The 23,634-nt window shown below is 54.3% G+C and overlaps 1 protein-coding gene across 1 annotated transcript in view; it reads left to right on the top strand.

The window, feature by feature from the left end:
- The window catches only part of GPR4 (G protein-coupled receptor 4), a 44,481-nt gene extending 28,972 nt beyond the window's left edge, over window positions 1-15,509 (top strand). The window contains exon 2 of the mRNA XM_075848467.1: window positions 13,824-15,509. Coding sequence (XP_075704582.1) covers window positions 14,026-15,087 — 1,062 coding nt within the window. The 5' untranslated portion in view covers window positions 13,824-14,025 and the 3' untranslated portion in view covers window positions 15,088-15,509. The remainder of the gene's footprint in view (window positions 1-13,823) is intronic.
- Window positions 15,510-23,634: the final 8,125 nt, after the last annotated feature.

The following is a 23,634-nucleotide window of genomic DNA, read 5'->3' as shown; positions in this document are numbered from 1 at the left end:
CACACAGTATAATGTCCCCATAGCTGCCTCCACACAGTATAATGCCCCCATAGCTGCCTCCACACAGTATAATGTCCCCATAGCTGCCCCCACACAGTATAATGTCCCCATAGCTGCCTCCACACAGTATAATGCCCCCATAGCTGCCCCCACACAGTATAATGCCCCCATAGCTGCCCCCACACAGTATAATGCCCCCATAGCTGCCTCCACACAGTATAATGCCCCCATAGCTGCCCCCACACAGTATAATGCCCCATAGCTGCCCCCACACAGTATAATGTCCCCATAGCTGCCCCCACACAGTATAATGCCCCCATAGCTGCCCCCACACAGTATAATACCCCAATAGCTGCCCCCACACAGTATAATGTCCCTATAGCTGCCTCCACACAGTATAATGCCCCCATAGCTGCCCCCACACAGTATAATACCCCAATAGCTGCCCCCACACAGTATAATGTCCCTATAGCTGCCCCCACACAGTATAATGTCCCCATAACTGCCCCCACACAGTATAATGTCCCCATAGCTGCCTCCACACAGTATAATGCCCCTATAAATATATATACAGATAGTTTAAACTGGGGGGGAAAAAATAAAATAAAAAACCTGACATGCCCAAGATGACGTCGGTTAATTGCGCTGAATTTCACTTTCGTGTTTTTTTCTTAATTGCCCAGTCCTATCTACAAGTATAAACCCTGCCCTTACACGCAGCATGCACACAGTAATCCTACACAATGACATTTCCAGTGTGTGACCATTCTCACCCTCATCATATCTATATCGGTGCCCCCAACCTTCAAAATCAGCAGTTACACACATAAAAGTCTTATCCCACCTTCACATCAGACCCCCTTACCGCACACTTGGCAGTTACACCCTCACATCAGACCCCCTTATCGCACACTTGGCAGTTATACCCTCACATCAGACCCCCTTACCGCACACCTGGCAGTTACACCCTCACATCAGACCCCCTTACCGCACACCTGGCAGTTACACCCTCACATCAGACCCCCTTACCGCTCACCTGGCAGTTACACCCTCACATCAGACCCCCTTACCGCTCACCTGGCAGTTACACCCTCACATCAGACCCCCTTACCACTCACCTGGCAGTTACACCCTCACGTCAGACCCCCTTACCCCTCACCTGGCAGTTACACCCTCACATCAGACCCCCTTACCGCACACCCGGCAGTTACACCCTCACATCAGACCCCCTTACCACTCACCTGGCAGTTACACCCTCACATCAGACCCCCTTACCGCTCACCTGGCAGTTACACCCTCACATCAGACCCCCTTACCGCTCACCTGGCAGTTACACCCTCACATCAGACCCCCTTACCGCTCACCTGGCAGTTACACCCTCACATCAGACCCCCTTACCCCATACCTGGCAGTTACACCCTCACATCAGAACCCCTTACCGCTCACCTGGCAGTTACACCCTCACATCAGACCCCCTTACCGCACACCTGGAAGTTACACCCTCACATCAGACCCCCTTACCGCACACCCGGCAGTTACACCCTCACATCAGACCCCCTTACCGCACACCTGGCAGTTACACCCTCACATCAGACCCCCTTACCGCACACCCGGCAGTTACACCCTCACATCAGACCCCCTTGCCGCACACCTGGCAGTTACACCCTCACATTAGACCCCCTTACCGCACACCCGGCAGTTACACCCTCACATCAGACCCCCTTACCGCACACCTGGCAATTACACCCTCACATCAGACCCCCTTACCGCTCACCTGGCAATTACACCCTCACATCAGACCCCCTTACCGCACACCTGGCAGTTACACCCTCACATCAGAACTCCTTACCGCTCACCTGGCAGTTACACCCTCACATCAGATCCCCTTACCGCACACCTGGCAGTTACACCCTCACATCAGATCCCCTTACCGCACACCCGGCAGTTACACTCACACATCAGACCCCCTTACCGCTCACCTGGCAGTTACACCCTCACATCAGACCCCCTTACCGCACACCTGGCAGTTACACCCTCACATCAGACCCCCTTACCGCACACCCGGCAGTTACACCCTCACATCAGACCCCCTTACCGCACACCCGGCAGTTACACCCTCACATCAGACCCCCTTACCACTCACCTGGCAGTTACACCCTCACATCAGACCCCCTTACCGCTCACCTGGCAGTTACACCCTCACATCAGACCCCCTTACCGCACACCCGGCAGTTACACCCTCACATCAGACCCCCTTACCGCTCACCTGGCAGTTACACTCACACATCAGACCCCCTTACCGCACACCTGGCAGTTACACCCTCACATCAGACCCCCTTACCGCTCACCTGGCAGTTACACTCACACATCAGACTCCCTTACCGCTCACCCGGCAGTTACACTCACACATCAGACCCCCTTACCGCTCACCTGGCAGTTACACTCACACATCAGACCCCCTTACCGCACACCTGGCAGTTACACCCTCACATCAGACCCCCTTACCGCTCACCTGGCAGTTACACCGTCACATCAGACCCCCTTACCGCTCACCTGGCAGTTACACCCTCACATCAGACCCCCTTACCGCACACCTGGCAGTTACACCCTCACATCAGACCCCCTTACCGCACACCTGGCAGTTACACCCTCACATCAGACTCCCTTACCACTCACCTGGCAGTTACACCCTCACATCAGACCCCCTTACCGCTCATCTGGCAGTTACACCCTCACATCAGACTCCCTTACCACTCACCTGGCAGTTACACCTTCACATCAGACCCCCTTACCGCTCACCTGGCAGTTACACCTTCACATCAGACCCCCTTACCGCACACCTGGCAGTTACACCCTCACATCAGACCCCCTTACCGCACACCCGGCAGTTACACCCTCACATCAGACCCCCTTACCACACACCCGGCAGTTACACCCTCACATCAGACCACCTTACCGCACACCTGGCAGTTACACCCTCACATCAGACCCCCTTACCGCACACCTGGCAGTTACACCCTCACAGCAGACCCCCTTACCGCTCACCTGGCAGTTACACCCTCACATCAGACCCCCTTACCGCTTCCCTGGCAGTTACACCCTCACATCAGACCCCCTTACCCCTCACCTGGCGGCAGTTACACCCTCACATCAGAACCCCTTACCGCTCACCTGGCAGTTACACCCTCACATCAGACCCCCTTACCGCACACCCGGCAGTTACACCCTCACATCAGACCCCCTTACCGCTCACCTGGCAGTAACACCCTCACATCAGACCCCTTACCGCACACCTGGCAGTTACACCCTCACATCAGACCCCATTACCACACACCCGGCAGTTACACCCTCACATCAGACCCCCTTACCGCTCACCTGGCAGTTACACCCTCACATCAGACCCCCTTACCGCACACCCGGCAGTTACACCCTCACATCAGACCCCCTTACCACTCACCTGGCAGTTACACCCTCACATCAGACCCCCTTACCGCTCACCTGGCAGTTACACCCTCACATCAGACCCCCTTACCGCACACCCAGCAGTTACACCCTCACATCAGACCCCCTTACCACTCACCTGGCAGTTACACTCACACATCAGACCCCCTTACCGCACACCTGGCAGTTACACCCTCACATCAGACCCCCTTACCGCTCACCTGGCAGTTACACTCACACATGAGACTCCCTTACCGCTCACCCGGCAGTTACACTCACACATCAGACCCCCTTTACCGCTCACCTGGCAGTTACACTCACACATCAGACCCCCTTACCGCACACCTGGCAGTTACACCCTCACATCAGACCCCCTTACCGCTCACCTGGCAGTTACACCGTCACATCAGACCCCCTTACCGCTCATCTGGCAGTTACACCCTCACATCAGACCCCCTTACCGCACACCTGGCAGTTACACCCTCACATCAGACCCCCTTACCGCACACCTGGCAGTTACACCCTCACATCAGACTCCCTTACCACTCACCTGGCAGTTACACCCTCACATCAGACCCCCTTACCGCACACCTGGCAGTTACACCCTCACATCAGACCCCCTTACCGCTCACCTGGTAGTTACACCGTCACATCAGACCCCATTACCGCTCATCTGGCAGTTAGACACTCACACCAGACCCCCTTACCGCACACCTGGCAGTTACACCCTCACATCAGACCCCCTTACCGCACACCTGGCAGTTACACCCTCACATCAGACCCCCTTACCGCTCACCTGGTAGTTACACCGTCACATCAGACCCCATTACCGCTCATCTGGCAGTTAGACACTCACACCAGACCCCCTTACCGCACACCTGGCAGTTACACCCTCACATCAGACCCCATTACCACACACCCGGCAGTTACACCCTCACATCAGACCCCCTTACCGCTCACCTGGCAGTTACACCCTCACATCAGACCCCTTTACCGCACACCCGGCAGTTACACCCTCACATCAGACCCCCTTACCACTCACCTGGCAGTTACACCCTCACATCAGACCCCCTTACCGCTCACCTGGCAGTTACACCCTCACATCAGACCCCCTTACCGCACACCCAGCAGTTACACCCTCACATCAGACCCCCTTACCACTCACCTGGCAGTTACACTCACATATCAGACCCCCTTACCGCACACCTGGCAGTTACACCCTCACATCAGACCCCCTTACCGCTCACCTGGCAGTTACACTCACACATGAGACTCCCTTACCGCTCACCCGGCAGTTACACTCACACATCAGACCCCCTTTACCGCTCACCTGGCAGTTACACTCACACATCAGACCCCCTTACCGCACACCTGGCAGTTACACCCTCACATCAGACCCCCTTACCGCTCACCTGGCAGTTACACCGTCACATCAGACCCCCTTACCGCTCATCTGGCAGTTACACCCTCACATCAGACCCCCTTACCGCACACCTGGCAGTTACACCCTCACATCAGACCCCCTTACCGCACACCTGGCAGTTACACCCTCACATCAGACTCCCTTACCACTCACCTGGCAGTTACACCCTCACATCAGACCCCCTTACCGCACACCTGGCAGTTACACCCTCACATCAGACCCCCTTACCGCTCACCTGGTAGTTACACCGTCACATCAGACCCCATTACCGCTCATCTGGCAGTTAGACACTCACACCAGACCCCCTTACCGCACACCTGGCAGTTACACCCTCACATCAGACCCCCTTACCGCACACCTGGCAGTTACACCCTCACATCAGACCCCCTTACCGCTCACCTGGTAGTTACACCGTCACATCAGACCCCATTACCGCTCATCTGGCAGTTAGACACTCACACCAGACCCCCTTACCGCACACCTGGCAGTTACACCCTCACATCAGACCCCCTTACCGCACACCTGGCAGTTACACCCTCACATCAGACTCCCTTACCACTCACCTGGCAGTTACACCTTCACATCAGACCCCCTTACCGCTCACCTGGCAGTTACACCCTCACATCAGACCCCCTTACCGCACACCCGGCAGTTACACCCTCACATCAGACCCCCTTACCGCACACCCGGCAGTTACACCCTCACATCAGACCACCTTACCGCACACCTGGCAGTTACACCCTCACATCAGACCCCCTTACCGCACACCTGGCAGTTACACCCTCACAGCAGACCCCCTTACCGCTCACCTGGCAGTTACACCCTCACATCAGACCCCCTTACCGCTTCCCTGGCAGTTACACCCTCACATCAGACCCCCTTACCCCTCACCTGGCGGCAGTTACACCCTCACATCAGAACCCCTTACCACTCACCTGGCAGTTACACCCTCACATCAGACCCCCTTACCGCTCACCTGGCAGTTACACCCTCACATCAAACCCCCTTACCGCACACCCGGCAGTTACACCCTCACATCAGACCCCCTTACCGCTCACCTGGCAGTTACACTCACACATCAGACCCCCTTACCGCACACCTGGCAGTTACACCCTCACATCAGACCCCCTTACCACTCACCTGGCAGTTACACTCACACATCAGACCCCCTTACCGCACACCTGGCAGTTACACCCTCACATCAGACCCCCTTACCGCACACCTGGCAGTTACACCCTCACATCAGACCCCCTTACCGCACACCTGGCAGTTACACCCTCACAGCAGACCCCCTTACCCCTCACCTGGCAGTTACACCCTCACATCAGACCCCCTTACCGCACACCTGGCAGTTACACCCTCACATCAGACCCCCTTACCGCACACCCAGCAGTTACACCCTCATATCAGACCCCCTTACCGCACACCCGGCAGTTACACCCTCACATCAGACCCCCTTACCGCACACCTGGCAGTTACACCCTCACAGCAGACCCCCTTACCGCTCACCTGGCAGTTACACCCTCACATCAGACCCCCTTACCGCTTCCCTGGCAGTTACACCCTCACATCAGACCCCTTTAACCCTCACCTGGCGGCAGTTACACCCTCACATCAGAACCCCTTACCGCTCACCTGGCAGTTACACCCTCACATCAGACCCCCTTACCGCACACCCGGCAGTTACACCCTCACATCAGACCCCCTTACCGCTCACCTGGCAATTACACCCTCACATCAGACCCCTTACCGCACACCTGGCAGTTACACCCTCACATCAGAACCCATTACCACACACCCGGCAGTTACACCCTCACATCAGACCCCCTTACCGCTCACCTGGAAGTTACACCCTCACATCAGACCCCCTTATCGCACACCTGGCAGTTACACCCTCACATCAGACCCCCTTATCGCACACCTGGCAGTTACACCCTCACATCAGACCCCCTTACCGCACACCCGGCAGTTACACTCACACATCAGACCCCCTTACCGCACACCCGGCAGTTACACTCACACATCAGACCCCCTTGCCGCACACCTGGCAGTTACACCCTCACATCAGACCCCCTTACCGCTCACCCGGCAGTTACACCCTCACATCAGACCCCCTTACCGCTCACCTGGCAGTTACACTCACACATCAGACCCCCTTACCGCACACCTGGCAGTTACACCCTCACATCAGACCCCCTTACCGCTCACCTGGCAGTTACACCCTCACATCAGACCCCTTACCGCACACCTGGCAGTTACACCCTCACATCAGACCCCATTACCACACACCCGGCAGTTACACCCTCACATCAGACCCCCTTACCGCTCACCTGGAAGTTACACCCTCACATCAGACCCCCTTATCGCACACCTGGCAGTTACACCCTCACATCAGACCCCCTTACCGCTCACCTGGCAGTTACACCCTCACATCAGACCCCTTACCGCACACCTGGCAGTTACACCCTCACATCAGACCCCCTTACCGCTCACCTGGCAGTTACACCCTCACATCAGACCCCCTTACTGCACACCTGGCAGTTACACCCTCACATCAGACCCCCTTACCGCTCACCTGGCAGTTACACCCTCACATCAGACCCCATTACCGCTCACCTGGCAGTTACACCCTCACATCAGACCCCCTTACCGCACACCCGGCAGTTACACCTTCACATCAGACCCCTTACCGCACACCTGGCAGTTACACCCTCACATCAGACCCCCTTACCGCACACCCGGGAGTTACACCCTCACATCAGACCCCCTTACTGCACACCTGGCAGTTACACCCTCACATCAGACCCCCTTACCGCACACCTGGCAGTTACACCCTCACAGCAGACCCCCTTACCGCTCACCTGGCAGTTACACCCTCATTTCAGACCCCCTTACCGCTTCCCTGGCAGTTACACCCTAACATCAGACCCCCTTACCGCTCACCTGGCAGTTACACCCTCACATCAGACCCCCTTACCGCTCACCTGGCAGTTACACCCTCACATCAGACCCCCTTACCGCTCACCTGGCAGTTACACCCTCACATCAGACCCCCTTACCGCTCACCTGGCAGTTACACCCTCACATCAGACCCCCTTACCGCTCACCTGGCAGTTACACCCTCACATCAGACCCCCTTACCCCATACCTGGCAGTTACACCCTCACATCAGAACCCCTTACCGCTCACCTGGCAGTTACACCCTCACATCAGACCCCCTTACCGCACACCCGGCAGTTACACCCTCACATCAGACCCCCTTACCGCACACCTGGCAGTTACACCCTCACATCAGAACTCCTTACCGCTCACCTGGCAGTTACACCCTCACATCAGATCCCCTTACCGCACACCTGGCAGTTACACCCTCACATCAGATCCCCTTACCGCACACCCGGCAGTTACACTCACACATCAGACTCCCTTACCGCTCACCTGGCAGTTACACCCTCACATCAGACCCCCTTACCGCACACCTGGAAGTTACACCCTCACATCAGACCCCCTTACCACACACCCGGCAGTTACACCCTCACATCAGACCCCCTTACCGCACACCTGGCAGTTACACCCTCACATCAGACCCCCTTACCGCACACCCGGCAGTTACACCCTCACATCAGACCCCCTTGCCGCACACCTGGCAGTTACACCCTCACATTAGACCCCCTTACCGCACACCCGGCAGTTACACCCTCACATCAGACCCCCTTACCGCACACCTGGCAATTACACCCTCACATCAGAACCCCTTACCGCTCACCTGGCAATTACACCCTCACATCAGACCCCCTTACCGCACACCTGGCAGTTACACCCTCACATCAGAACTCCTTACCGCTCACCTGGCAGTTACACCCTCACATCAGATCCCCTTACCGCACACCTGGCAGTTACACCCTCACATCAGATCCCCTTACCGCACACCCGGCAGTTACACTCACACATCAGACCCCCTTACCGCTCACCTGGCAGTTACACCCTCACATCAGACCCCCTTACCGCACACCTGGCAGTTACACCCTCACATCAGACCCCCTTACCGCACACCCGGCAGTTACACCCTCACATCAGATCCCCTTACCGCACACCCGGCAGTTACACCCTCACATCAGACCCCCTTACCGCACACCCGGCAGTTACACCCTCACATCAGACCCCCTTACCACTCACCTGGCAGTTACACCCTCACATCAGACCCCCTTACCGCTCACCTGGCAGTTACACCCTCACATCAGACCCCCTTACCGCACACCCGGCAGTTACACCCTCACATCAGACCCCCTTACCGCTCACCTGGCAGTTACACTCACACATCAGACCCCCTTACCGCACACCTGGCAGTTACACCCTCACATCAGACCCCCTTACCGCACACCTGGCAGTTACACCCTCACATCAGACCCCCTTACCGCTCACCTGGCAGTTACACCCTCACATCAGACCCCCTTACCGCACACCTGGCAGTTACACCCTCACATCAGACCCCCTTACCGCACACCTGGCAGTTACACCCTCACATCAGACTCCCTTACCACTCACCTGGCAGTTACACCCTCACATCAGACCCCCTTACCGCTCATCTGGCAGTTACACCCTCACATCAGACTCCCTTACCACTCACCTGGCAGTTACACCTTCACATCAGACCCCCTTACCGCTCACCTGGCAGTTACACCTTCACATCAGACCCCCTTACCGCACACCTGGCAGTTACACCCTCACATCAGACCCCCTTACCGCACACCCGGCAGTTACACCCTCACATCAGACCCCCTTACCGCACACCCGGCAGTTACACCCTCACATCAGACCACCTTACCGCACACCTGGCAGTTACACCCTCACATCAGACCCCCTTACCGCACACCTGGCAGTTACACCCTCACAGCAGACCCCCTTACCGCTCACCTGGCAGTTACACCCTCACATCAGACCCCCTTACCGCTTCCCTGGCAGTTACACCCTCACATCAGACCCCCTTACCCCTCACCTGGCGGCAGTTACACCCTCACATCAGAACCCCTTACCGCTCACCTGGCAGTTACACCCTCACATCAGACCCCCTTACCGCACACCCGGCAGTTACACCCTCACATCAGACCCCCTTACCGCTCACCTGGCAGTAACACCCTCACATCAGACCCCTTACCGCACACCTGGCAGTTACACCCTCACATCAGACCCCATTACCACACACCCGGCAGTTACACCCTCACATCAGACCCCCTTACCGCTCACCTGGCAGTTACACCCTCACATCAGACCCCCTTACCGCACACCCGGCAGTTACACCCTCACATCAGACCCCCTTACCACTCACCTGGCAGTTACACCCTCACATCAGACCCCCTTACCGCTCACCTGGCAGTTACACCCTCACATCAGACCCCCTTACCGCACACCCAGCAGTTACACCCTCACATCAGACCCCCTTACCACTCACCTGGCAGTTACACTCACACATCAGACCCCCTTACCGCACACCTGGCAGTTACACCCTCACATCAGACCCCCTTACCGCTCACCTGGCAGTTACACTCACACATGAGACTCCCTTACCGCTCACCCGGCAGTTACACTCACACATCAGATCCCCTTACCGCTCACCTGGCAGTTACACTCACACATCAGACCCCCTTACCGCACACCTGGCAGTTACACCGTCACATCAGACCCCCTTACCGCACACCTGGCAGTTACACCCTCACACCAGACCCCCTTACCGCACACCTGGCAGTTACACCCTCACATCAGACCCCCTTACCGCACACCTGGCAGTTACACCCTCACATCAGACCCCCTTACCGCTCACCTGGTAGTTACACCGTCACATCAGACCCCATTACCGCTCATCTGGCAGTTAGACACTCACACCAGACCCCCTTACCGCACACCTGGCAGTTACACCCTCACATCAGACCCCCTTACCGCACACCTGGCAGTTACACCCTCACATCAGACTCCCTTACCACTCACCTGGCAGTTACACCTTCACATCAGACCCCCTTACCGCTCACCTGGCAGTTACACCCTCACATCAGACCCCCTTACTGCACACCCGGCAGTTACACCCTCACATCAGACCCCCTTACCGCACACCCGGCAGTTACACCCTCACATCAGACCACCTTACCGCACACCTGGCAGTTACACCCTCACATCAGACCCCCTTACCGCACACCTGGCAGTTACACCCTCACAGCAGACCCCCTTACCGCTCACCTGGCAGTTACACCCTCACATCAGACCCCCTTACCGCTTCCCTGGCAGTTACACCCTCACATCAGACCCCCTTACCGCTCACCTGGCAGTTACACCCTCACATCAGATCCCCTTACCGCACACCTGGCAGTTACACTCACACATCAAACCCCCTTACCGCACACCTGGCAGTTACACCCTCACATCAGACCCCCTTACCACTCACCTGGCAGTTACACCCTCACATCAGAACCCCTTACCACTCACCTGGCAGTTACACCCTCACATCAGACCCCCTTACCGCTCACCTGGCAGTTACACCCTCACATCAAACCCCCTTACCGCACACCCGGCAGTTACACCCTCACATCAGACCCCCTTACCGCTCACCTGGCAGTTACACTCACACATCAGACCCCCTTACCGCACACCTGGCAGTTACACCCTCACATCAGACCCCCTTACCGCTCACCTGGCAGTTACACTCACACATCAGACCCCCTTACCACTCACCTGGCAGTTACACTCACACATCAGACCCCCTTACCGCACACCTGGCAGTTACACCCTCACATCAGACCCCCTTACCGCACACCTGGCAGTTACACCCTCACATCAGACCCCCTTACCGCACACCTGGCAGTTACACCCTCACAGCAGACCCCCTTACCCCTCACCTGGCAGTTACACCCTCACATCAGACCCCCTTACCGCACACCTGGCAGTTACACCCTCACATCAGACCCCCTTACCGCACACCCAGCAGTTACACCCTCATATCAGACCCCCTTACCGCACACCCGGCAGTTACACCCTCACATCAGACCACCTTACCGCACACCCAGCAGTTACACCCTCATATCAGACCCCCTTACCGCACACCTGGCAGTTACACCCTCACATCAGACCCCCTTACCGCACACCCAGCAGTTACACCCTCATATCAGACCCCCTTACCGCACACCTGGCAGTTACACCCTCACATCAGACCCCCTTACCGCACACCTGGCAGTTACACCCTCACAGCAGACCCCCTTACCGCTCACCTGGCAGTTACACCCTCACATCAGACCCCCTTACCGCTTCCCTGGCAGTTACACCCTCACATCAGACCCCTTTACCCCTCACCTGGCGGCAGTTACACCCTCACATCAGAACCCCTTACCGCTCACCTGGCAGTTACACCCTCACATCAGACCCCCTTACCGCACACCCGGCAGTTACACCCTCACATCAGACCCCCTTACCGCTCACCTGGCAGTTACACCCTCACATCAGACCCCTTACCGCACACCTGGCAGTTACACCCTCACATCAGACCCCATTACCACACACCCGGCAGTTACACCCTCACATCAGACCCCCTTACCGCTCACCTGGAAGTTACACCCTCACATCAGACCCCCTTATCGCACACCTGGCAGTTACACCCTCACATCAGACCCCCTTATCGCACACCTGGCAGTTACACCCTCACATCAGACCCCCTTACCGCACACCCGGCAGTTACACTCACACATCAGACCCCCTTACCGCACACCCGGCAGTTACACTCACACATCAGACCCCCTTGCCGCACACCTGGCAGTTACACCCTCACATCAGACCCCCTTACCGCTCACCCGGCAGTTACACCCTCACATCAGACCCCCTTACCGCTCACCTGGCAGTTACTCCCTCACATCAGACCCCCTTACCGCACACCCGGCAGTTACACTCACACATCAGACCCCCTTACCGCTCACCCGGCAGTTACACCCTCACATCAGACCCCCTTACCGCACACCCGGCAGTTACACTCACACATCAGACCCCCTTACCGCTCACCTGGCAGTTACTCCCTCACATCAGACCCCCTTACCGCACACCCGGCAGTTACACTCACACATCAGACCCCCTTACCGCTCACCCGGCAGTTACACCCTCACATCAGACCCCCTTACCGCTCACCTGGCAGTTACACTCACACATCAGACCCCCTTACCGCTCACCTGGCAGTTACACTCACACATCAGACCCCCTTACCGCTCACCTGGCAGTTACACTCACACATCAGACCCCCTTACCGCTCACCTGGCAGTTACACTCACACATCAGACCCCCTTACCGCACACCCGGCAGTTACACTCACACATCAGACCCCCTTACCGCTCACCTGGCAGTTACTCCCTCACATCAGACCCCCTTACCGCACACCCGGCAGTTACACTCACACATCAGACCCCCTTACCGCTCACCCGGCAGTTACACCCTCACATCAGACCCCCTTACCGCTCACCTGGCAGTTACACTCACACATCAGACCCCCTTACCACTCACCTGGCAGTTACACTCACACATCAGACCCCCTTACCGCTCACCTGGCAGTTACACTCACACATCAGACCCCCTTACCGCACACCCGGCAGTTACACCCTCACATCAGGGTCCTTTATTCACACACTTTGCAGGCATGACCCCTGATTACAGATGTTGAGGAAAAGGGGAATTAGGCATGTCTGATTTCAGCCTGAGCCATTTTTTTGTTCCCGCAGTAGACAAGTCAGACAAAAGAGGCCGTGGCTTCTTGGATTTGCCTCATCCCCTCTCCCCATTTAAATAAAATACACTTTGGGGACAGCTATCTCTTGCGTTTGACCGCAGTTGCTAGGCCCTGCCTGCTATTTGGTATAGTAAGGAGAAATTTGCTTCCATATTACACTCCTAAAACTTTGTGGCTTTCTATGTAATTCCAAGCTTTATTTTCTCCACACAGACCCTGCGGCTCCTGATAATGATGGTGTAGTGTTCTAGAGTCATGAGCCACCATGCACAACTCTCCCAAGGACCCGGGCAACGCTGATCTCCACACAAGGGGAGGAGGAAAGATGGAGGAGGTCAAGAGCCTAATGTATGATAGAGAAGTGTATTTGTCAGAAAACAGAATTTCTCTCATGGCACATTTCCCTTCATAGAACATGTCTAACATCACCCCAGATGCTTGCAACGTTGACTCTGACCTGGACAGCGTGCTCCCTCCTTCTCTCTACGCTGTCGTGTTCGTAGTTGGGCTCCCTGCCAATCTATTGGCCCTCTGGGCTGCCTGGCTGCAGGTACGGAAAGGAAAAGAACTTGGAGTCTACCTTCTAAACCTGAGCCTGTCGGATCTCCTCCTTATTTGTGCACTACCACCTTGGACGGATTACTATTTACGGAGGGATGTATGGGGATATGGGCCGGGGGCCTGTCGCCTTTTTGGTTTCATATTTTATACTAATCTGTACGTGGGTGCTGCCTTCCTGTCCTGTGTCTCGGCTGACCGCTACCTGGCTGTGGCACATCCTCTGAGGTTCCCCGGTGCCCGGCCCATACGCTCTGCTGCTGCGGTCTCTGCTCTGGTTTGGGTCCTAGAACTGGCAGCTAATGCCCCTCCCTTGTTCAGAGATGCCATCACCAGAGACCGCTACAACCACACTTTCTGCTACGAGAGTTATCCACTTTCTGGGAAGGGTGATGCGCTGGCCAATGTGGGGAGGGTATTAGCAGGATTTTTATTGCCCTGGGGGATAATGCTGTTATGTTATGCTGGGTTACTTCGAGCTCTGCGGGGCAGCGCATCCTGCGAGCTAAGGGAAAAGAGACGGGTGCGTCGTCTCGCCCTGGGGCTTCCTTGTGTGGCGCTGCTTTGCTATGGGCCCTATCACGCCCTGCTTCTCCTACGGAGTCTGGTCTTTCTGATTGGAGGTTCAGTAGCAGCAGGAGAGAGCTGTGCACTGGAGGAGCGCTTGTTCCCGGCTTACCATGTCTCTCTAGCAATGGCCACCCTGAACTGCTTGGCTGATCCTGCCCTTTATTGCTTGGCTTGCCCAGGAGCCAGGGGGGAAGTGACAAAAGCAATAGGTAGAGTGGTGGAGTGGGCAATGGGAAAGGACAGAAGTGGTTGGCGAGAAAGGGGCGGTGATGGCAGAGGGCTTGGTGGTCGGGGTGAGGAGGTGAGAATGGTGGAGATGGGTGGGAGAGCGGAGAGCGCCATCGTCTGACCTGGATTAGCAATTGGGTGAATGTGTACAAGAGATTATGATGCCCTCTAATAAAACATGTGGAGTTTACACCCTGGTGAGGATAGTGGATATATTCCACAGGTGGAGGGATGATCTGCAGGTAGAGTAATACTTTGTGGAGACGTAACATTTTGCAGTTCTGTCTGCCATCTGTGTGCTGAGTCAGTATTACGTAGACGCATCCACAATGCAGAGGCAATCAAGTTACACAGGAACAGCAGAGAGGAGGAGTGTGCGGGGACACAGCTGTTACTGACCGAGGATCGAGATGTACCAGGCACAATACCCTCACAAACAAACAAAAAGCCTAAACCTGCGCTCAATGCCTTTCTGAAGTATTAGCACCTGTCCTCCCTGTCCCCCACAATTATCAGTCACGGCCATGATATTAATAAAGAGTGTGAGCTTTGTGGCCAAAGATGGTCCTGGTCACGGCTTGGTACGTATCTGATGTCTAATGTGTATTTCTAATGCAAGTGTCACAGGGCAGGGACAGAAAACAGCAGTAATACAAGGTGTCAGGGTGGCCATCCAGGATACACAGCTTCATAGAGAGACAGACAGAAGTCCATCCAGTACAATCAGTAACGCTGCGCTCCATACACAGGCCCCGACATCACACACGTCACACAGGAGGGTCACAGAAAACAGCAGTAATACAAGGTGTCAGGGTGGCCATCCAGGATACACAGCTTCATAGAGAGACAGACAGAAGTCCATCCAGTACAATCAGTAACACTGCGCTCCATACACAGGCTCCGACATCACACAGGAGGGTCACAGAAAACAGCAGTAATACAAGGTGTCAGGGTGGCCATCCAGGATACACAGCTTCATAGAGTGACAGACAGAAGTCCATCCAGTACAATCAGTAACGCTGCGCTCCATACACAGGCCCCGACATCACACAGGAGGGTCACAGAAAACAGCAGTAATACAAGGTGTCAGGGTGGCCATCCAGGATACACAGCTTCATAGAGTGACAGAGAGAAGTCCATCCAGTACAATCAGTAACACTGCGCTCCATACACAGGCTCCGACATCACACACGTCACACAGGAGGGTCACAGAAAACAGCAGTAATACAAGGTGTCAGGGTGGCCATCCAGGATACACAGCTTCATAGAGAGACAGACAGAAGTCCATCCAGTACAATCAGTAACGCTGCGCTCCATACACAGGCTCCGACATCACACACGTCACACAGGAGGGTCACAGAAAACAGCAGTAATACAAGGTGTCAGGGTGGCCATCCAGGATACACAGCTTCATAGAGTGACAGAGAGAAGTCCATCCAGTACAATCAGTAAAGCTGCGCTCCATACACAGGCCCCGACATCACACACGTCACACAGGAGGGTCACAGAAAACAGCAGTAATACAAGGTGTCAGGGTGGCCATCCAGGACACACAGCTTCATAGAGTGACAGGAAGAAGTCCATCCAGTACAATCAGTAACGCTGCGCTCCATACACAGGCCCCGACATCACACACGTCACACAGGAGGGTCACAGAAAACAGCAGTAATACAAGGTGTCAGGGTGGCCATCCAGGACACACAACTTCATAGAGAGACAGACAGAAGTCCATCCAGTACAATCAGTAACACTGCGCTCCATACACAGGCCCCGACATCACACACGTCACACAGGAGTCACAGAAAACAGCAGTAATACAAGGTGTCAGGGTGGCCATCCAGGATACACAGCTTCATAGAGAGACAGACAGAAGTCCATCCAGTACAATCAGTAACGCTGCGCTCCATACACAGGCCCCGACATCACACACGTCACACAGGAGTCACAGAAAATAGCAGTAATACAAGGTATCAGGGTGGCCATCCAGGATACACAGCTTCATAGAGAGACAGACAGAAGTCCATCCAGTACAATCAGTAACACTGCGCTCCATACACAGGCTCCGACATCACACACGTCACATAGGAGGGTCACAGAAAACAGCAGTAATACAAGGTGTCAGGGTGGCCATCCAGGATACACAGCTTCATAGAGAGACAGACAGAAGTCCATCCAGTACAATCAGTAACGCTGCGCTCCATACACAGGCTCCGACATCACACACGTCACACAGGAGAGTCACAGAAAACAGCAGTAATACAAGGTGTCAGGGTGGCCATCCAGGATACACAGCTTCATAGAGAGACAGACAGAAGTCCATCCAGTACAATCAGTAACGCTGCGCTCCATACACAGGCTCCGACATCACACACGTCACACAGGAGGGTCACAGAAAACAGCAGTAATACAAGGTGTCAGGGTGGCCATCCAGGACACACAGCTTCATAGAGAGACAGACAGAAGTCCATCCAGTACAATCAGTAACACTGCGCTCCATACACAGGCTCCGACATCACACACGTCACACAGGAGGGTCACAGAAAACAGCAGTAATACAAGGTGTCAGGGTGGCCATCCAGGATACACAGCTTCATAGAGAGACAGACAGAAGTCCATCCAGTACAATCAGTAACGCTGCGCTCCATACACAGGCTCCGACATCACACACGTCACACAGGAGGGTCACAGAAAACAGCAGTAATACAAGGTGTCAGGGTGGCCATCCAGGATACACAGCTTCATAGAGAGACAGACAGAAGTCCATCCAGTACAATCAGTAACGCTGCGCTCCATACACAGGCTCCGACATCACACACGTCACACAGGAGGGTCACAGAAAACAGCAGTAATACAAGGTGTCAGGGTGGCCATCCAGGATACACAGCTTCATAGAGAGACAGACAGAAGTCCATCCAGTACAATCAGTAACGCTGCGCTCCATACACAGGCTCCGACATCACACACGTCACACAGGAGGGTCACAGAAAACAGCAGTAATACAAGGTGTCAGGGTGGCCATCCAGGATACACAGCTTCATAGAGAGACAGACAGAAGTCCATCCAGTACAATCAGTAACGCTGCGCTCCATACACAGGCCCCGACATCACACACGTCACACAGGAGTCACAGAAAACAGCAGTAATACAAGGTGTCAGGGTGGCCATCCAGGATACACAGCTTCATAGAGAGACAGACAGAAGTCCATCCAGTACAATCAGTAACACTGCGCTCCATACACAGGCTCCGACATCACACACGTCACACAGGAGAGTCACAGAAAACAGCAGTAATACAAGGTGTCAGGGTGGCCATCCAGGACACACAGCTTCATAGAGAGACAGACAGAAGTCCATCCAGTACAATCAGTAACGCTGCGCTCCATACACAGGCTCCGACATCACACACGTCACACAGGAGGGTCACAGAAAACAGCAGTAATACAAGGTGTCAGGGTGGCCATCCAGGATACACAGCTTCATAGAGAGACAGACAGAAGTCCATCCAGTACAATCAGTAACGCTGCGCTCCATACACAGGCTCCGACATCACACACGTCACACAGGAGTCACAGAAAACAGCAGTAATACAAGGTGTCAGGGTGGCCATCCAGGATACACAGCTTCATAGAGTGACAGGAAGAAGTCCATGCAGTACAATCAGTAACGCTGCGCTCCATACACAGGCTCCGACATCACACACGTCACACAGGAGTCACAGAAAACAGCAGTAATACAAGGTGTCAGGGTGGCCATCCAGGATACACAGCTTCATAGAGTGACAGGAAGAAGTCCATGCAGTACAATCAGTAACGCTGCGCTCCATACACAGGCCCCGACATCACACACGTCACACAGGAGGGTCACATAAAACAGCAGTAATACAAGGTGTCAGGGTGGTCATCCAAGATACACAGCTTCATAGAGAGACAGACAGAAGTCCATCCAGTACAATCAGTAACGCTGCGCTCCATACACAGGCCCCGACATCACACACGTCACACAGGAGGGTCACAGAAAACAGCAGTAATACAAGGTGTCAGGGTGGCCATCCAGGACACACAGCTTCATAGAGAGACAGACAGAAGTCCATCCAGTACAATCAGTAACGCTGCGCTCCATACACAGGCCCCGACATCACACACGTCACACAGGAGTCACAGAAAACAGCAGTAATACAAGGTGTCAGGGTGGCCATCCAGGATACACAGCTTCATAGAGAGACAGACAGAAGTCCATCCAGTACAATCAGTAACGCTGCGCTCCATACACAGGCCCCGACATCACACAGGAGGGTCACAGAAAACAGCAGTAATACAAGGTGTCAGGGTGGCCATCCAGGATACACAGCTTCATAGAGTGACAGGAAGAAGTCCATCCAGTACAATCAGTAACGCTGCGCTCCATACACAGGCTCCGACATCACACACGTCACACAGGAGTCACAGAAAACAGCAGTAATACAAGGTGTCAGGGTGGCCATCCAGGACACACAGCTTCATAGAGAGACAGACAGAAGTCCATCCAGTACAATCAGTAACGCTGCGCTCCATACACAGGCCCCGACATCACACACGTCACACAGGAGGGTCACAGAAAACAGCAGTAATACAAGGTGTCAGGGTGGCCATCCAGGACACACAGCTTCATAGAGTGACAGACAGAAGTCCATCCAGTACAATCAGTAACGCTGCGCTCCATACACAGGCTCCGACATCACACACGTCACACAGGAGAGTCACAGAAAACAGCAGTAATACAAGGTGTCAGGGTGGCCATCCAGGATACACAGCTTCATAGAGAGACAGACAGAAGTCCATCCAGTACAATCAGTAACGCTGCGCTTCATACACAGGCCCCGACATCACACACGTCACACAGGAGGGTCACAGAAAACAGCAGTAATACAAGGTGTCAGGGTGGCCATCCAGGACACACAGCTTCATAGAGAGACAGACAGAAGTCCATCCAGTACAATCAGTAACGCTGCGCTCCATACACAGGCTCCGACATCACACACGTCACACAGGAGGGTCACAGAAAACAGCAGTAATACAAGGTGTCAGGGTGGCCATCCAGGATACACAGCTTCATAGAGTGACAGACAGAAGTCCATCCAGTACAATCAGTAACGCTGCGCTCCATACACAGGCCCCGACATCACACACGTCACACAGGAGGGTCACAGAAAACAGCAGTAATACAAGGTGTCAGGGTGGCCATCCAGGATACACAGCTTCATAGAGAGACAGACAGAAGTCCATCCAGTACAATCAGTAACGCTGCGCTCCATACACAGGCCCCGACATCACACAGGAGGGTCACAGAAAACAGCAGTAATACAAGGTGTCAGGGTGGCCATCCAGGATACACAGCTTCATAGAGTGACAGACAGAAGTCCATCCAGTACAATCAGTAACACTGCGCTCCATACACAGGCTCCGACATCACACACGTCACACAGGAGGGTCACAGAAAACAGCAGTAATACAAGGTGTCAGGGTGGCCATCCAGGACACACAGCTTCATAGAGAGACAGACAGAAGTCCATCCAGTACAATCAGTAAAGCTGCGCTCCATACACAGGCTCCGACATCACACACGTCACACAGGAGGGTCACAGAAAACAGCAGTAATACAAGGTGTCAGGATGGCCATCCAGGATACACAGCTTCATAGAGAGACAGACAGAAGTCCATCCAGTACAATCAGTAACACTGCGCTCCATACACAGGCTCCGACATCACACACGTCACACAGGAGGGTCACAGAAAACAGCAGTAATACAAGGTATCAGGGTGGCCATCCAGGATACACAGCTTCATAGAGAGACAGACAGAAGTCCATCCAGTACAATCAGTAACGCTGCGCTCCATACACAGGCCCCGACATCACACACGTCACACAGGAGGGTCACAGAAAACAGCAGTAATACAAGGTGTCAGGGTGGCCATCCAGGATACACAGCTTCATAGAGAGACAGACAGAAGTCCATCCAGTACAATCAGTAAAGCTGCGCTCCATACACAGGCTCCGACATCACACACGAGGGTCACAGAAAACAGCAGTAATACAAGGTGTCAGGGTGGCCATCCAGGACACACAGCTTCATAGAGAGACAGACAGAAGTCCATCCAGTACAATCAGTAACACTGCGCTCCATACACAGGCTCCGACATCACACACGTCACACAGGAGGGTCACAGAAAATAGCAGTAATACAAGGTGTCAGGGTGGCCATCCAGGACACACAGCTTCATAGAGAGACAGACAGAAGTCCATCCAGTACAATCAGTAACACTGCGCTCCATACACAGGCTCCGACATCACACACGTCACACAGGAGGGTCACAGAAAACAGCAGTAATACAAGGTGTCAGGGTGGCCATCCAGGACACACAGCTTCATAGAGAGACAGACAGAAGTCCATCCAGTACAATCAGTAACGCTGCGCTTCATACACAGGCCCCGACATCACACACGTCACACAGGAGTCACAGAAAACAGCAGTAATACAAGGTGTCAGGGTGGCCATCCAGGACACACAGCTTCATAGAGAGACAGACAGAAGTCCATCCAGTACAATCAGTAACGCTGCGCTCCATACACAGGCTCCGACATCACACACGTCACACAGGAGGGTCACAGAAAACAGCAGTAATACAAGGTGTCAGGGTGGCCATCCAGGATACACAGCTTCATAGAGAGACAGACAGAAGTCCATCCAGTACAATCAGTAACGCTGCGCTCCATACACAGGCCCCGACATCACACACGTCACACAGGAGGGTCACAGAAAACAGCAGTAATACAAGGTGTCAGGGTGGCCATCCAGGATACACAGCTTCATAGAGAGACAGACAGAAGTCCATCCAGTACAATCAGTAACGCTGCGCTCCATACACAGGCTCCGACATCACACACGTCACACAGGAGGGTCACAGAAAATAGCAGTAATACAAGGTGTCAGGGTGGCCATCCAGGACACACAGCTTCATAGAGAGACAGACAGAAGTCCATCCAGTACAATCAGTAACGCTGCGCTCCATACACAGGCTCCGACATCACACACGTCACACAGGAGGGTCACAGAAAACAGCAGTAATACAAGGTGTCAGGGTGGCCATCCAGGACACACAGCTTCATAGAGAGACAGACAGAAGTCCATCCAGTACAATCAGTAACACTGCGCTCCATACACAGGCTCCGACATCACACACGTCACACAGGAGGGTCACAGAAAATAGCAGTAATACAAGGTGTCAGGGTGGCCATCCAGGACACACAGCTTCATAGAGAGACAGACAGAAGTCCATCCAGTACAATCAGTAACGCTGCGCTCCATACACAGGCTCCGACATCACACACGTCACACAGGAGGGTCACAGAAAACAGCAGTAATACAAGGTGTCAGGGTGGCCATCCAGGATACACAGCTTCATAGAGAGACAGACAGAAGTCCATCCAGTACAATCAGTAACGCTGCGCTCCATACACAGGCCCCGACATCACACACGAGGGTCACAGAAAACAGCAGTAATACAAGGTGTCAGGGTGGCCATCCAGGACACACAGCTTCATAGAGAGACAGACAGAAGTCCATCCAGTACAATCAGTAACACTGCGCTCCATACACAGGCTCCGACATCACACACGTCACACAGGAGGGTCACAGAAAATAGCAGTAATACAAGGTGTCAGGGTGGCCATCCAGGACACACAGCTTCATAGAGAGACAGACAGAAGTCCATCCAGTACAATCAGTAACACTGCGCTCCATACACAGGCTCCGACATCACACACGTCACACAGGAGGGTCACAGAACACAGCAGTAATACAAGGTGTCAGGGTGGCCATCCAGGACACACAGCTTCATAGAGAGACAGACAGAAGTCCATCCAGTACAATCAGTAACGCTGCGCTTCATACACAGGCCCCGACATCACACACGTCACACAGGAGTCACAGAAAACAGCAGTAATACAAGGTGTCAGGGTGGCCATCCAGGACACACAGCTTCATAGAGAGACAGACAGAAGTCCATCCAGTACAATCAGTAACGCTGCGCTCCATACACAGGCTCCGACATCACACACGTCACACAGGAGGGTCACAGAAAACAGCAGTAATACAAGGTGTCAGGGTGGCCATCCAGGATACACAGCTTCATAGAGAGACAGACAGAAGTCCATCCAGTACAATCAGTAACGCTGCGCTCCATACACAGGCCCCGACATCACACACGTCACACAGGAGGGTCACAGAAAACAGCAGTAATACAAGGTGTCAGGGTGGCCATCCAGGATACACAGCTTCATAGAGAGACAGACAGAAGTCCATCCAGTACAATCAGTAACGCTGCGCTCCATACACAGGCTCCGACATCACACACGTCACACAGGAGGGTCACAGAAAACAGCAGTAATACAAGGTATCAGGGTGGCCATCCAGGATACACAGCTTCATAGAGAGACAGACAGAAGTCCATCCAGTACAATCAGTAACGCTGCGCTCCATACACAGGCCCCGACATCACACACGTCACACAGGAGGGTCACAGAAAACAGCAGTAATACAAGGTGTCAGGGTGGCCATCCAGGATACACAGCTTCATAGAGAGACAGACAGAAGTCCATCCAGTACAATCAGTAAAGCTGCGCTCCATACACA

The sequence above is a fragment of the Rhinoderma darwinii genome, unplaced genomic scaffold, assembly GCF_050947455.1.
Source record: "Rhinoderma darwinii isolate aRhiDar2 unplaced genomic scaffold, aRhiDar2.hap1 Scaffold_41, whole genome shotgun sequence".
NCBI lineage: Eukaryota > Metazoa > Chordata > Amphibia > Anura > Rhinodermatidae > Rhinoderma > Rhinoderma darwinii.
This window is presented reverse-complemented; position numbering and strand designations above follow the sequence as displayed.